The 17690-nt window shown below is 39.1% G+C and overlaps 1 protein-coding gene across 1 annotated transcript in view; it reads right to left on the reverse strand.

Moving 5' to 3' along the window:
* Positions 1 to 4341: 4341 nt before the first annotated feature.
* col4a5 (collagen, type IV, alpha 5 (Alport syndrome)) overlaps positions 4342 to 17690 on the reverse strand; it is a 60581-nt gene continuing 47232 nt past the window's right edge. The window contains exons 33-49 of the mRNA XM_084405805.1: positions 17470 to 17616; positions 16853 to 16951; positions 16619 to 16708; positions 16378 to 16517; positions 15988 to 16294; positions 15840 to 15890; positions 15535 to 15720; positions 12618 to 12751; positions 12178 to 12250; positions 11076 to 11147; positions 10857 to 10985; positions 10631 to 10729; positions 9638 to 9847; positions 9354 to 9531; positions 8284 to 8398; positions 6536 to 6708; positions 4342 to 6433 (exon numbers count right to left, since the gene is read on the reverse strand). Coding sequence (XP_084261931.1) covers positions 6352 to 6433; positions 6536 to 6708; positions 8284 to 8398; positions 9354 to 9531; positions 9638 to 9847; positions 10631 to 10729; positions 10857 to 10985; positions 11076 to 11147; positions 12178 to 12250; positions 12618 to 12751; positions 15535 to 15720; positions 15840 to 15890; positions 15988 to 16294; positions 16378 to 16517; positions 16619 to 16708; positions 16853 to 16951; positions 17470 to 17616 — 2285 coding nt within the window. The 3' untranslated portion in view covers positions 4342 to 6351. The remainder of the gene's footprint in view (positions 6434 to 6535; positions 6709 to 8283; positions 8399 to 9353; positions 9532 to 9637; positions 9848 to 10630; positions 10730 to 10856; positions 10986 to 11075; positions 11148 to 12177; positions 12251 to 12617; positions 12752 to 15534; positions 15721 to 15839; positions 15891 to 15987; positions 16295 to 16377; positions 16518 to 16618; positions 16709 to 16852; positions 16952 to 17469; positions 17617 to 17690) is intronic.

Here is a 17690-nt window from a genome sequence, read left to right on the forward strand (position 1 = left end):
AGTAATAACACAGTGATACCATGGTCATTGAACCAGGTTTGGGTTATTTTGGCAGTGTGGGCAGGTGCAAATCCTGCTGGAAAATGAAGTCAGCATCTCCATAAAGCTTGTCTGCTGAAGGAAGCATGAAGTGCTCTGAAAATGTCCTGGTAGACGGCTGCGTTGAGTGGACAGCACAGTGGACCAACACCAGCCGATGACCAACACAGACTGTGGAAACTTCACACTGGACTTCAAGCATCTTGGATTGTGTGCCTCTCCATTCTTCCTCCAGACTCTGGGACCTCGGTTTCCAAATCAGATGCAAAATTTGCTCTCATCAGAAAAGAGGACTTTGGTCCACTGTGCTTTATTAAATCCAGAGTCAACGCAGCCGTCTACCAGGACATTTTCAGAGCACTTCATGCTTCCTTCATTTTCCAGCAGGATTTGCACCTGCCCACACTGCCAAAAGAACCAAAACCTGGTTCAATGACCATGGTATCACTGTGTAATTACTGTGTGATTTCATGTAATATTCATATTTTTCGAAATCCTGTTTTCGTGGGTTTTATGAGCTGGAAGCCCAAATTATGTACAAATAAACAAGTAAATACTTGAAATCGTTTAAGTTGTGGGCCCTGAATCTAAATAAACTTTTCCATGATATTCAAATTTTTTGGAAAGGGTCTGTAGTTCTTCGCCTCATTCACAGCCTTGTCTTTTTGCCCAGTTTTCAAATACTTCAATTCAAAGTTTGTAATGATGTGATTCATCTTGTCGCTGGTCAGTTTGGTTCATGGCTTAACAATTTGAACAATTTAAGACTTTTTTTTTTTTTTGTAAATCCCAATGAGAAAAAAATGAGTGTGGAAGATACAGAGGAACCAAGGCCCCTAGAAAAGTGGACAGGCCCTGTTGCACTCTATGTAGAGCGTACTTTTTTAAATCACTAATTAAGTACTCACTCAAAAGAAGTACCTCCTCAGAAAGTATGCGATTTTAGAACTCAGCCTTTGCTATGATGCTTGAAGATGTGTGATAGTTCATTTTACTTTGGCTTTATTCTGAACTATTTTCGTTGGTGGAAGTAAAAAGTCAAAGTTATCGGTAATATTGTAAGTTACTTCTGCAACCTTGTACAGCTGTGGTGCTGATATTAAGAGCAACAGCAGCACTCCCGCTCATGTGATTTCGCTTAATTTCGTTTGAATGACGGATCCGTTTTTAAAAGAGTGCGTCAGTGCAGTTTCCCAAAGCATTTCTTACAACCCTTGCTGGAATGTAGTCTTGGCTTCACCACTGCAGAAGGGGAATCCTCCTCTGACAGACGTGTGTGCGTCATTAGGAGCTGAGGTTTCTCAATTCATTCCGGTAGCATTTACAGTATGTGCACAAATGTAGGTTGCATTAGGGCTCAGACTGCATGTGGATCATGAGCTCAGTGGCAGCATGTAAAGGTTTACGTCAAATTCTTCTGTGGCCAGAGTATCCAACTCAATTAAGGGATGTAGCATTTGCCAATAGGCGCTCATGTTTCAAAACAAACTCGAGCAGTGATTCCTTTTTAAAGCTCATTAAGGAAAAGGATATTCTCTATATCATGCAGGTCATCTGATATGCACATAAAGGGAGAATTACCTGGAAATAAAGCATTGACGTGTCTCGTTCCCTCCTTCCAAAGACACAAATATAATCCAGACTCTTGACTTTAATGGCTAACTTAAGGCATGTCTATTTCAGAGTTATAGGCCTATATAACTGTATGTTTTGGATACATGTTTATGACACAGCCAGCCATTAAACGTTGCTATCTGTCTATTATTGTCCATCAATGTTAAAAACAAAAGCATCTTTTCATAAGAAAGGACCTGCTTTCAAATCACAATTCTTTGACTCAGTTGCACAAAAAGTGAAATTTCGGTCCAAGCTTTGATCATTCAGAACCACTGTTGACCCTTTTCTTTGGTTCTTTCTAGAAAAAACACAACTTAAGTAGTTTTTGTAAAGAGCTTGGCTTGACCTTTGCCCCTTGGTGCTGTTGTTGGCTGGAACAAAGATCATTATCTCAGTGGCAATAGGATTCACTGTCATCTGCTCACTGATCCTATTGAGAGCTTAGCTGTTGCCAAATATCAACACTCAGTTTGTCAACTAAATCTTATATGGACTATTTAGGTCCTAATAACCACTCCTAAGCTCAAAGCTTAGTCATTAACCAATCTGTCCAGGATAACAAGCACATTGTTAGAATCAGAAAGAGCCGGATGGAAGGAGGGAGGGTGATACTAACAAGAAAATTACAAATGGATACATCCACTTAATCATGTGATCGAATCATCATGCATTACTACACAAAAGCAGAGTGGCTGCAAATCTGCAAAACCTTGTTGAACTGTATGTCCATCTAATTGGCATAGATGTCTGTCAGGGAAAAGACAGCGGATTGGTGCAGCCCTACAGTCCATGTGACTCAGTTCTCCCTCTAGTGGTCAAACACAGTGGTGTGCAGTGGTGTTCTGAAATGAGGAGGCAAAGTCCTCTGTTTGTTTTTTTTTAAATCAAATGTAAATCATGTCCCAGTTACACTTAATGCTGTCACATTCTCCTGGTTAAACATTACACAAAAAAAAGAGAAACCAAATAACGTTCTATTTTGAATTTTTACATTAACTATGTAATTTTCTATTCATTAAAACCAAGTATAAATCTCATCAAGTTAGTGTTTTATGTTTATTCCAAAATAATAACTAAAGGCTGTAACAGTTTAAACAATGTATTTTATGTGTCAAGTCACCTTCACTTATATAGCGCTTTTTACAATACAGATTGTTTCAAAGCAGCTTTACAGTGATAATAGGAAATGAATGCAACAAAGATTGTTTTGGCTGTACAGCAGCTCTAGAAGAAAGTCATTGTCTAGCTTAAGTAAGCTTTTAATTGATTAATTTCCGTTGTAAAACTCATTAGTTGTTTACTTAGGGGCCGCTTACACAACACTGTTTTCAACTGAAAACAAAACTTTTAAATGCGTTCTGGCTGTTCATTTACACGACAACGCGTTTTGAAAGCGATACCGTTATCATCTCTGTGTAAACTTCAAAAACTTGAATCTGTGAAAACGCAGCCACATGCGCGTTATGTGTTTAGTCTATAGGCATGCACATTTGAATGTGTATGTGCGCAGATGTGTTGTCTTTCTTTACAAAGTGACATTGCCAATTACTTGTCTCACATGCATAATAGTTTTTTTAGTTGATGCGTTTGAACAGGAATCATTTTGTTACGTTTTTCATCTACGTACGAACGTTTTGTCGTTATTTCGTCACGTCGATGTGTTGTGGTCATGTCTAAGCGCAGGTCCATCATCTGATCTGGATACGGCTCGGATTCGGCTGACTACAGTAAACCATGGGATAAACAGAGAGACTAGCATTAGCGTAGATGCCATTCTTCTTATGATGTAACGGGTACATCGGGTGTTATTGGAAGTGTTTCCAGTACATGATTTGAATTATAGAAATTGATAATGTGCTATGTGTATGCCAGGTTAAAGAGATGTGTTTTTAGTCTAGATTTAAACTGACAGAGTGTGTCTGTGCTAGGAAGAAAAGTGCTAAATAGGAAAAGGATCTACCGCCCGCAGTTGATTTTGATTTTCTAGGTATTATCAACTGGCTGGAATTTTGAGATCACAATAGATGTGAATGACTATAATGCTTTAAAGGGATACTCCACTTTTTTTGGAAATAGGCTCATTTTACAACTCCCCCAGAGTTAAACAGTGGAGTTTTACCGTTTTCGAATCCATTCAGCCGATCTCCGGGTCTGGCGGTACCACTTTTAGCATAGCTTAGCATAGATCATTGAATCGGACAGGACCATTAGCATCTCTCTCAAAAAAAATGACCAAAGAGTTTCGATATTTTTCCTATTTAAAACTTGACTCTTCTGTAGTTCACACGTGTACTAAGACCGACGGAAAATGAAAAGTTGCGATTTTCTAGGCTGATATGGCTAGGAACTATACTCTCATTCCTGCGTAATAATCAAGAAACTTTGCTGCCGTACCATGGGTCCAGCAGGCGTAATGATATGACGCAGCGCCTGAAAATAGTCCCCAGCTCAGTAGACTATAGGGTCGACTATTTTCAGGCGCTGCGTCATATCATTACGCCTGCTGGACCCATGGTACGGCAGCAAAGTTTCTTGATTATTACGCAGGAATGAGACTCTTGTCCGATTCAATGATCTATGCTAAGCTATGCTAAAAGTGGTACCGCCAGACCCGGAGATCGGCTGAATGGATTCGAAAACGGTAAAACTCAACTGTTTAACTCTGAGGGAGTTGTAAAATGAGCCTATTTCCAAAAAAAGTGGAGTATCCCTTTAAGAAACTCAGAAATTGTGAACTGATGTTCAACTTTTTTTGAATCATCGGTCATCAAGCTCGGTAAACACTGGTCACAGACACAAAGATGTATCTTTAATTTCACCAAACTGATTGCTCACAAAAAAATATATAGTCATATTTTCAGGCCATTTCAAGTTTGATTTGATGTGACATTAAACATTTTAGCCAATTCCATAACACTGCTTTTCTTACTTTCTAAGTTCCCATTAACTTCCCATTTTATTTATCGCACAAACTAATCATATCCAATCATTGCCTCCTCTCATGTTTTTTTCCCCTTCATTCTCAATTATCCCCCACCAAACCGCTTTAGGGGGTCTGTAAAAACTCAACGGGGAGGAGGCAAGACAGACGTAGCCTCTTGCTGTAACTATAACCACTGGTGTCGCACAGTGTTATTTAAGAAAGATGAGTGATTTATACACCTTTCAATGTTACATTTTGTAATATTTTCATTGTTTTATTTTTGTAATATTTCTCATCCAATTGGTTTGGGGAGGCACTGCCTTCCTTGCCTCCTCAGAGGAAATGATCCTAGTCCACCATCATAAAGCTATTTTTTGTTCCCATGTATCAATAATTGATGCTGTGGATAAGGAAACTGACTGACTGCAAAGAAAATACAACACTTTTGTAATTAGTATACCATTGCATTGTAATTTGTAAAATAATCCCACTCTAAAAAAGTTCACCTTGTTTGTTTCTTTTATTTCAGTCATTTAAGTTTATAACAACTTCTGGATACTAAACATAAAAGAGGGAAATTATTTTGAAATACACATTGTTTCACCCCATGATGACTTGCAAGAGGTTCACTGTTTTCGATTAGATAAATCACTGTCGGTCAGCAAATTTGAACTACAAATAACTATAATATAATACGCCAAAATGTTGTTTATGTTCAAATTTTCTGAGAGACAGTTGTTCATCTAATCTAAAACAGTGATACACCACACTGTGGTGTAATATAACTAATAAGAACCAAAGAAAGGTTTACAAATTCATAACGCTAGTATTTGATGGGTTTTCACAGAATTTTCCTTGCTGTTTAAATGAAATCAGAAGGGAGGAGAGATCTGTAAAAACAATTACATTTACTTGACAACTACTGAATGAAAAAAATATCCTCCTACAGCCAAATCAAGTTTCTGGATATACACTTTCTTTTTAATATATATATATATATATATATTTATAAAATACTGTTTCATTTAAAGAAAGTTCTTTGTACAAATGTCAGTGTAAATGAATGTGGAGCTAATATGTCAATAGAAGTGAGTGAGCATCTGACAAAGAACCCAGAAATTCATTAAAAATATCCATTTTGTTTTATACTAAAAAGGTGTTTTACACAATATACACATTTTATTACTTACAAAAAGAGATAAATGACACATTTCTAAAAAGTCCTGATACAGCATTGTTAGTACCACCAACAAAGAAGAAAAAGTGATTGGAGAAAAATGATAGCCTTTAAAAAAGCAGTCCCATTAATGTAACGCTTCAGTGCATTTCGTCTCTTTGATGTTCAAAGTGCCGATTTGGTAACATGGAGACAATTCCACTCAAAAAAAAAAAAAAAAGCGAGAGCATTTCTCCCAAAAAATGTACCATTTGTGTACCAACATCAAAATTTTATAGGAAAATATTACATGAAAAGAATCTCTAGAAAATCTCATAGGAAAAAGAGAAAAATATCTAATGCACATTGTGTCACAACTGCCATGGCACCTTGCTGGATCTGTATTTTTCTTTTGAGGTACTTCTTTGAAAAATGAAAAAAGACTAATAAATTCATTTCTTTTGTTCAGTTTCTTTTGCTGTGTCGCACAGTAGCACCATAGAGTTAAACGTGAAGACACTGCACCAATGAAACCCCACTGGTGATCAGCATGATGGCCGCAGTCGTTGTAGATGACGGCTGATCCTCAACAACCGACTGCACAAAAGTCACTACGTTACGTCCTCTTCATACACACAATACAGCGGCTCACACGGGTCTGCAAGTTTCCAGCTTTCAGTGTCTCTGACTGTGGCTTTCTGTTTGGGCAAAGAAAGAACAATACTCCATTGATAGGCGTCTTTTCATTTTAAGGACCCAGTTTTTCAAGAATGTTTTTGTACTTTTCAATGAAATTTTACCTGAACATTTCATTCACGTCCACAGTGGCCAGCCAGTAGCTGTACGAGTTGGTGTAATAATTGCAGGTTCCTCGACCGTGGCACTCGATGAACGGAGAGGAGCGGAACTCCTCCAGACAGGAGCCGGGAGAGGCGAGAGCCTGACCCGAACCCTCGGCACCTGCACTGGTGTGCTGTGACACAGACAAAATCAATGCCAGTCAACGGCAAATAAGGATGTCTGAGATGTTAACAAGGAGGTGTCTTTGTATTCATGCTCTTTTCATTTCAACAAAAACTTATCAAGTGGTGTTATAGGTAAAAAGTACTATGCCTTAAAATCCTTATCTTTAATCCTTATCAAATAATGACTGGAAAAGTCATTCCAGAGTGAAGACAAAATATACACTACCACTAGGGTTGCAAAGGGGCGGAAAATTTTCGGTAAATTTCCGGAAAGTTTACGGTAAATTTCCACGGGAAGTTAAGCTGGGGAATTTGGGAAATATTCTTTACCACGGCAACCGCTTATGCGTCCACTCTGAAAGTAACTACACATAAGAGACGGATAGATACATTATTTAAGGTTATTTCTATTCGTTAGAATATTGATATATGAACTTGTTGTCAAGTAAGCCCCGTTGCGAGCATTTGCGTCTCTCTAAACTTTCAGTGTGCTGCACTGCTCTAGTTGACTTCTGCACCTTCCCCCCCGAAAATATCACGTTCATTTTGAAAACGTAATTCCTTTTGTGGATCCTCTTGGTCATTCTTCATGTTTCTTTGACAAATATCAGTGTCTCAGTCTCACGCACGCTGCACGTGAGTTAACCACGCCTTATTTACATGTCGCGGTATACACGGAATAAAAAAAATCTGGTACGGTTGACATTTTCTTCCGCGGTAACGATATATACCGTCATACCGCCCAGCCCTACTTATGTGGTAAATAAAGTTATGCTATCTTATTTAGCATCTAACTTATCAGCTTGCTATCTACTAGATGAATACATTTGAATGTGATATTTGCAATTTAAACATTTTATAAATATATTCCCCATAATATCATCAAAACTTACTTCAATTTGTTTAGTCCAAAGGCTCAAATGTGTGCCTTCAATAGTCTTGTGCTTTGGGCTTCTGTACATGTGATGGAGGCATGCACAGTGCCAGCAGGGGGTGTGGTCTCAATAGCCATGCAGTAAGCAGTGTGCTATGTGCATGTGATTGAGGAATGGCATGGATATTCAAGTGTATTTGAATGGCATCTGTTTGTTTTAGTCAAGATTATGCTAAAATATACTTTCCTCAACTATATTTAAGTTCCCTATGAAGAGCAAACCCTCAACTTTGAAAATTCCCAGTTTATTCCCGTTTATTCCCATAAATTCCAGTTAATTCCCTTAAATTCCCATTAATTCCCATGGAAAGTTTCCATCTTTGAAAATTCCCAGAATTTTGCAACCCTAACTACCACTGCAAAATAAATTACTAGTTCTGAAGAACAGAACTTAAAATATTTCATTTGAATTATTTTACTTATTTTAATCTATGGACACTTAAGTTTCTGTAAATCCAAAAAAGTTTTTAAAACAAAAGTCATTATAGTAGATGTACCAGAGGAAAGAGGAAGTCCCCTACATTGGGGACTTCACATATTGTTATGGACAAAGGGGGTGTTGCAGTCAAAAAGGTTGAGAACGTCTTGTCTAAAAGTTGATGGTTCTCTTGTCACATTTCAAGTTCCCCAAGAGTGGTACTGTACATACCATCATGAAGGAGTAACCGATCCAGAGAATTCCCCAGTTCAGCGGGCAGGATGGCACTTGAATGGTCTGGCTGTGTATAGCAATCACCATGGCTGGAGCTTCACACACAGAACACCTACACATGCACACACATGTTGTATTTTCATGTTTTATGGGGACTTTCCATAGACAAGGATTTATGTACAATACAAACTGTTTATTCTAACACCTTACACTAACCCTACCCCTAAACCTACTCATCACAGAAAACTTTCTGCATTTTTACATTTTCAAAGAACATCACTTTGTATGATGTATAAGCTGGTTTCCTCAAAAATTACTAGTATTACTAAGTTTGTGGGGACATTTGGTCCCCAAACCCCCTTAATGCTCTGCCATGACGCTTTAAGCTTGACGTCAACTAGTTGCTGATCATGGCCTAAAGAGGGCGCAACAGGATAACAAATCTTTGAAGTCCACTTTTACGCTCTGTTTCCATCAGTTAATATGACAAATAAATCTGAAACATTGCTCAAAATTGCTCAGGTAAATGCATGTTTTTAACAGCTTATTGTACACGTAAATTAATCGCCATTCTAAACTAATGTGTGCTGCATTTTAACGCACATTCATAGCTCACACATCATGTGCATATTGCGCACACAGAAACATTCAATAGCACACTGTTCTGTGATTTATCAATAAAATAGCTCAGAAACTGAAAAGTTCTAGCATATTTTTCTTAGTAACTAAAACCCACAGCTTCACTGTATTAGTAGAGAGACGCTGCCAGGTAGAATTAATTCACACACAATTGCTCTCTCACTAATGCATTCATATAAATATTATGTAGGAGCAATAGCCTTGTGGGCAGCACATATGCCATAGCTGTACACAATGCGACCCGCATTCAAGTCTCAGTTCGAGGTTCAGGCTTCTCAAGCAAGATCAAAGTTTGTTCATTAATGATGTCATAGCGACTACAAAGTCGTTCAACCCCTCACACACACACACACACACACACACAAAGCAATGCATTCAGGTCCCACTGAACCACCTAATCATCATCTGTTAGAGTGACCTTCTCTTACCGACTGATGTAAGGTTTGATGGCTTCTCCAGTGATGAGTGCCATGCTCATGGGCATGGGCTGGGGTGTGGATAGCCAATAGGAGTAGTCATTACGGGACGCGAAGTTGCAAACATTATTGATGTTACAGAACATGAAAGGCATTGTGCTGAAACGACGTAGACAACTACCAGCCGTACCTGATGTTTTTTTAAAATGGAGAAAACGACACAATAGTAATGATCGATGTGATGCGAGAAAAAACATGATACATGCGTGTGCTCTGTGCCTTTTAGGGCTACTCACCCAGGTCCTGTCCATGCGCCCTCTCGTTGCCTTGCACATAGAGTAAAGAGTAGCCATCATAGATAAGGCCTGTGCCATCTGGACATTGTGGCACGTCTGTGGTCTGACTGTGGCGAGTGATCAGAAAACCATGTGCTCCAGTAGGTACTGAGATACCAGGAGGGCCCGGAACCCCATCTGCACCAGGAGGGCCGGGATAACCACGCAGACCTGTACACAATTACATCATGGTGATTCTGAGGCTGATACATGGAATTGGAGAAAATTCAGGCACTGTTTATAAAGCCCCCTGCTGCCACCAATATCAAGGACGATCCTTAAAGGGATAGTTTTGCACAAAAATGAAAATTCTGTCATAATTTATTCACACTCATGTCATTCTAAACCCATAAGACTTTGGTTAATCTTTTAAAACACAAATCAATATATTTTTTTTATTAAACCTGAAAGGTTTCTGTCCCTCCATTGAAAGTCCAGGTAACCAAAACATACAAGATCCAACATACAGCATAAAAGCTCATAAAGGCATTGTAAAACTAATCTATATGAATCGAGCGGTTTAATCCAAAGCTTCTGATGAGATATGATCGCTTAATATAATGAACAGACCAATGAGGTTTGTTCTAGCGCACAATGCATGCTCTATATGCACGTGTGTTTATGTGAATAAAAGGCTCAATTCAATCTGTTCATCATATTAAGCGGTCATTTGTCTTCACAAGACTAGGATTAAACTGCTTGATTCATATAGATTCATTTTATATGCCTTAATAAGCTTTTTGGATCTTCTCAGTTTTGGTTAGCTGGACTTTCAGTGGACGGACAGAAACCTCACAGGATGAAGCAAATTCTGATGGGTTTGGAATGACATGATGGTGAGTGATAAATCTTTTGGCTTTAATTGGACAAGACAGCAGAGATGTGCCAAGTGTTTGAAAATGACCTGAGCTGGATCTGAACTCGGGTAGGCGACATATTGGACCCTAACATTACCTGTTTGTCCAGCTGATCCTGTATCTCCCTTCCTTCCAGGTGGGCCGCTAAATCCTGGAGTTCCCATTTGACCTGGGTCACCAGGGTTGCCAGGTGAACCTAGAGGATGAAGGGACATCAGACATGAGGAGGAAGAAGACCAGACCAGGTCCTATAGTCTTGACCAGCCTTTGCAGGTAAAGAATCTTTATTATCTGTATTGTCTAGTCTCAATGTAACCACTAACCTGAAAGACCCTGTAATCCCGGGGGTCCTACTGGGCCTCTGCTGCCTTGTGGTCCAGGTCGTCCAGGTGGACCAGGCTCGCCCTTCACAACAATAGCCGATGGAGCAATGCCTGGATCACCAGGAAGTCCTGTGTAAGTAAAGAGGAGAGTAAGTATTAGTGAACGCATTTTTATCAGATTTGTAAAGGGAAAATCATCCATGTTTCAAAATGACACACCTCTAGCTCCAGGGTCCCCACGTTGTCCTGGGTTGCCATCAGCTCCAGCAGGGCCAGGCTGTCCTTTAGGTCCTATAACATGCAGAAGTTACGTGGATAAGAAGAGACTTTTATAAATAAGACTTAAAAACAAGCTTTAACATACAATTTATTATTTAATCATTCTGATGTTCCAAACATATATGCTGTTATTTCTTTTGTGAAACACAAAAGGACAATTATTAAGAATGATCATGTGTTTCTTTATATATATTATATCCTGTACACTACCATTCAAAAGTTGGTAAGATTTATGTTAATGTTTTTGAAAGAAGTGTCTTATGCTCACCAAGGCTGCATTTATTTGATCAAAATAAAACGCATGTGTCGTGGTGCTCACATGGCCAGCGTCGGCCAATAATGAACCGGCGCTCTGACATATAACCTGAAAGCGCTGCACTGTGTTTACAACGTGATCAGCGTAGCAGACTGACATGGAGGAGAAGAGATTGTTGAATAAAGTCATTACTTTTGTTTGTTTTTTGCACACAAAAAGTATTCTTGTCGCTTCATAACATTAAAGTTGAACCACTGTAGTCACATGGACTATTTTAACGATGTCTTTACTACCTTTCTGGGCCTTGAAAGTTGCAATGACGTTGCCGCCTACGGCTGGTTCAGAAACCTCACGGATTTCATCAAAAAATATCTTCATTTGTTACAAAGATGAAAGAAGGTGTAACAGGTTTGAAACTACATGAGGGTTAGTAATTAATAACAGAAATTTAATTTTTGGGTGTACTAACCCTTTAATGCATGCAGCTATTAATTTCTCTAAAACAAAAATCTTGCTGACCTCAAACTTTAGAATAGTAGTGCATATTGAATAATGTTGCATAATGAACAGATCGAAATTTAAAGTGGGATTCAGTGCAGAATCATCCCCTCTGCTGTTGCACTCAAGTGTCATTCTCCATACAGCATATTAGAACTGGCGTACACACATAAGACATGCAAGAAATATGTCACTGCGCTTCATACGCCATTTTTAGAGTAAATAATGACATACATTTTTAATTTGTGGGTAAACAATTCCTTCAATGGTTATAGAAGGATAACTGACCTGGGAATCCAGGAACACCTTGAGGTCCAAAATCTCCTTTCAGGCCACTAGGCCCTGGATTTCCTGAAGTACCCTTGTCAAAAGAAAATAACAAACATCATTATCTAACTGAATATAATAAATATAAATGAATAAATAAATTAACAACTATTTATATGATTTGAAATCATTTTATTATGTGAGCAGAAAGACTCTTAAGTTTACTAAAATGGTTTAATAGTCATCATCCAAAAACAGATCAGAATCATTTATTCCACAGGGCAGTGCAATAAAACAAAATGTCCTCTTGTCTTCTTTTTAGCAAAATCACATAAAATCTCAGAACCCACATTAACCAAATGCAATGTTTCCACAAAAATGTTTCAACAAATGCAAAATATATGAATCCCTTTGCTAACAATAATAAAACCTTCTCATTAGAACACATTTATAATAGTTACCGGAAAGCCAGGAGTACCGCTATCTCCTTTCTGTCCTGGTGCACCAGATATCCCAGGGATTCCAGGCGAGCCCTTCTCACCCTTCACTCCTCCACTACCTGTCGGTCCACGAGGACCCTCAGGGCCAGGAGGACCTTCACATTCACAGAACAGAAATCAGTTCCTCAGAATCAGATCAAAACAGCATGCATCTCATATCATGAAACCATTGTCAATATTATTCAAACAAGCAATGTGTGCATGTTTATCATGTATATTGTTGTTGTATATAGTGTGCTGAATGGTTCTGGGATGGTCTATGAGAAGGAGAAGGTACAAAAGAGCGATCAACTAAAGACTCAGAACTATATTCCTAGAATTGGATAGGGATATGAAAGTTAAACATAAAAAAAAAAAACATGAACATGAACCATCCCAGTCCCACCTACGGTAAATCATCTAATGACTAACGGAGGTGCACAGAGTATGACACACAGGTGAGTATCAAACCAAGTTGTCTAACCTGCAGGACCTATAGTGGGGTCAAAGGTCAACGGGTTCCCAAAAGTCCAATAAGAGGAGAAGCAAAGAACAAGATAAAGGTTTTAAAAAAGGAGCACAGCAGCACAAGTATACGATGTGGTAAGGAACAGAAAAGTTTAGAAATGTTTACAATTCTGACGTATTGGTTGTTTTTACTTCCAGTTGCTTTACAGAAGGCATTACTGAAGAAACAACTTAGCATATTTGACATATCATTTATATTACCATTGAAAAGTATAGGGCTAGTAAGATGAAAGAAGCAAATTAACACTTTCATTCAGCAAGGTTGCATTCAACTGATCAAAAGTGACAAATGATTTCTGAAGGATCATGTGACACTGAAGACTGGCTGATGAAAATTCAGATTTGCCATCACAGGAATAAATTGCATTTACCAGTTATTTTAAAATGTAACACTATTACTGTTTTACTGTATTTTTGATCAAATAAATGCAGCCTTGGTGAGCATAAGAGACTTCTTTTCAAAACATTAAAAAATATGACAGACCCCAAACTTCTGAATAGTAGTGCACATGCACATCCTCATTATACATGCTCAACATGGAATAAAGCTGTTAAGATTGTTAATCACAATCTGAATAATCAAGACATGCACATTCTTTCCCTTCTGTTTTCTTCAGGAAATACTTGCTCTTAGAATTTTGGATTTAACATATAAATAAATGGGATAAAACATTTACATGAGACATTCATTATCGTATTATGAGCAAATATTCTTGTGCATGTAAATTATATCATTGTGCAAAATCTAATAATCTGCTCAAATACAGGTAGCAAATGCAAACTGTGGTAATACTACTTTTTAGAAGTAGGTTTATTGTGCATGCTGACATAAATCAGTAATTGTATAAATCTTTTATAGCATAGCATAGTATAATTGACTAAATGTCTAGACACATAATACAGATGAATTACAAATTATTAATAGGTAGATTCAATTTAAATTCTTTCTAACACAGAGTTATGTATTGAAGCATGAAAAAAAAATTTGTAGCATGAAGAAGCTGACCTTCTGGGCCTGCAAAGATCCCATGTCGTCAGGAGGAGCAGAACCATGCCGCAAGAAACAGGAAATGCATATAATACCCAGAATGCACCTGGGTAAAATAAGCCTAATAGACACTAGCCAAAATGGTCTCCTTCTTCCATCAACTTTAAAAGCTTTTGGTAAGATACTTATCAAACAGCTCTGATTTCAATTTTATATGAACTGTTTTAAAAAATATCAGCAGAATTCATGAAAGTTTTTGCTCTTTTACACCAAGGTGGAGATCATTTTAGATAGTCCTGCAATGGCTTTCAATTTCTTTCAAATCAGCACATCTCCCATGCAAAAGTGCCAGATGACCACTAAATTTGGTCACAGACATAGACAGCATCCTGTGGAGGACACTGCAGCTTCCACTGCTGAAGGGACGGGACGGGTGGAAGTGAAAACACACAAGGGTGAATGGATGGGTGAACAGCTAACCGTGGATAGAGGAAGCAGACACTGTGTGTAATCCTCATAGGGCCCCGACTGGGCAACTGTGAAACACTGACAGCAAAAAAACCTCTGCATGCATGCAACTCCTTCACTTCTCTCGAACACATGACAAACTGGCACACAATTAAGGAAGGGAGTGAGGAGAATAGAATATCACTTGCAGTGAAGAGGATGCAAAAAGTGTGTCTTGTGCTCCTTGATCTGAGAGTGTATTTGTGATAGTGACATGGATGTGGCATAATCATGATTGCCTGTGTAATATTCCATGCAAATCAGTCAAACAAACAAAATCAAAGCCAGTATGCCCTCTGGTTCACAATTAAAATATTACTTTTGCTGATGAAGTGGTTCCCAAACAGGGGTACTTTCACCTGATTTGAATTTTTCTAAGATAAATCTATAAAACACGTTTATGACATGTAGATACAAATGTGTGTTAATGCATTCAGTTCCTGAATGTGTAAGTTGTCAATTACCAGACAAATATCATTATCTTCTCTTGTATAAGTGTCCATGATAGTCAGATAGCCTAATCTAAATTGATGGGTTTGTAAGCAGAAAACAACAAACACTGTGGTAAAGCACGGTATTAATTAATAGGAATATGCAGCGAAGACATTATTTGTGTCTATATTTCCTGGGATTACAAAATCATGTGGTTTTTTGGCCGATTTAAGTACTGATTAAAAACACTTGGTTGATCTTTTTTATTTTTACAAATTTGTTTTAAGAGTTTGTTCTTTTTTAATTAGATATTCTACTCCAGGCTACTCTACATAAAAATAAATGAACAAATGCAAATATCAGCTTGATGTGATAATTTTGACTCATGACATTGTGAAACCAACAGGGCAGAGCTGGCCAAAAGGGATGAGATGTTTAACTTACCCGATCTTCCGGGGGGACCAGGTGTGCCTTGGATACCTTTAGGCCCCTGCGCAGGCAGGCCTGGAGGCCCAGGTGGTCCTGCAGTGCCAATCTGACCAGGCAATCCAGGGAATCCCGGGTCACCTTTCGGACCAGGAAATCCAGGACTTCCGGGAGAACCCGGAAAACCAGGGTCTCCTTTAAGCCCTGCGACATAAGAAAACAGTAAATCATGTTAAATCTGTTATGAAAATTATAACGAGGAACTGTTCGAATTCTTCTGGTGTAAAAATGAAGATACATGAACAAAACTCTCAGCATTTCACCTGGTGAACCGGGAAAACCGGGCGGGCCTGGGCCACCAAGGCCGGGAGCACCTGGGTAAAACGTTAAAAAGAAATGATTCCAAATACTGTACATATGCTACACTGAGCATATCTTGCGTACTTTGATTTCCTCTGGATTCAGACTAACCTGGTTCACCCTTTTGTCCCGCAGGTCCTGGAATACCATCACGACCAGCAAGACCTTTATCACCAGGATTGCCGGCTGGTCCAGGTCGTCCAGGATCTCCTGGTCTTCCAGGTGCTCCACTAAGACCAGGAGGGCCTGTAACACCATCCAAACCTTTAGCGCCAGGAATGCCAGGTGCCCCTTGGAATCCTGGGAGTCCCGGATCACCCTTTGGTCCAGGGCTACCAGTCAAGCCTGTAGGTCCTGGAAGGCCAGCTTGGCCTTTCAGCCCAGGGTTTCCAGGGTATCCTGGAGAGCCTGGTTCACCCTGGGAATTTCAAAGCATTTAATAGCATTAAATATTAAAAGGTAATATTCTCAATGCTGAAGTAGTAGACAATATGTTTTTACCTTTGGCCCAGGATTTCCTGGTAATCCAAATCCTGGTGTGCCAGGATCACCTTTGGGTCCCGGGAACCCTGGTGATCCTGGGGATCCAGGCTGGCCTGATCGGCCAGGTTGGCCAGGGGTTCCTTTCATTCCAGTAATTCCTATAACAAAGAAGACTAGCTCAGTCTAGCTTCAAGGTTTCAAAGCTACTGAAACATAACAAAGGTTTTGGTTTAGAGCCATATGGGAGTGAGGATCTGACCTGGAAATCCCATCTCTCCCATGCTACCCTTCAGTCCTGGGGCTCCTGGAGACCCTGGAGTTCCTGGGACACCAGAATCACCTTTGGGGCCTAAACATGAATACAAAATAAATTTAACTGGTCAACAAAACCCCATTCACTAGTCTATATACTTTGCAGTACACGACAGAAGACTGCTTGATTGAAGATGCTTTTGATGGCTCAAATTCAAATATGTGTAGTTGTTTGCTTTACCTGGGGACCCTGGTAGTCCTGGCCTTCCATCTTGCCCAGGGAAACCAGATTCTCCAGGGATACCGGAAACACCCTTTGCTCCTGGTGGTCCGCTTAAACCTATATGACAAACAAAGAGAGTCGTAGAGTCACCAAAATACATGAGGAGATTAAATGTTACCTTTTGTTAAACTTTGAGTATAGAAAAACATATGTTGAGGAGGGACCCTCAAATATGTACTGATGACAAGTAACAGAAAATGCATATAATAACCAGAATGTACCCGGTCAAATAAAGCCTAATAGACACTAGCCAAAATGGTCTCCTTCTTCATCAACTTTTAAAGCTTTTGGTAGGCTACTTATCATCCAAGCTCTGATATCAATTTCATATTAATGGATATTAAAAGATATTAAATAAAGATATAGATATTAAAAACATATCTATTTTATATGAAGCTCTGCAGAAACCCATTTTAGGCCATTTTAGACAGTCCCACAATGGCTTTTAATTTCTTTCTTTATATATATTAGGAAGGGAGTCCATCACAAGGGGATCCTCATATTTTGGGATCCTTGACATCACCAAAAAGGCCATGATGGTGTGATCAAGGTAGCAGCTAACAGACTTGTCTCACCTGGAACTCCGGGTTCTCCTTTTTGTCCTTTATATAGCTCTTGAGGTGACATTTGGCCAGGTGGGCCTGGAATGCCTGGTTCACCTCTGTCTCCCTTAAATCCACTGGAACCTGTGCTTCCTGGTCGTCCTGGGACACCATCATCTCCTGCAGGGGAGCAAAGCACAATCATATTTCACTCTATGAGAGACTTTATGAAATTGTTTCAGAAATGTGAGCTG

The sequence above is a fragment of the Rutilus rutilus genome (assembly GCF_951802725.1).
Source record: "Rutilus rutilus genome assembly, chromosome: 3".
Lineage (NCBI taxonomy): Eukaryota > Metazoa > Chordata > Actinopteri > Cypriniformes > Leuciscidae > Rutilus > Rutilus rutilus.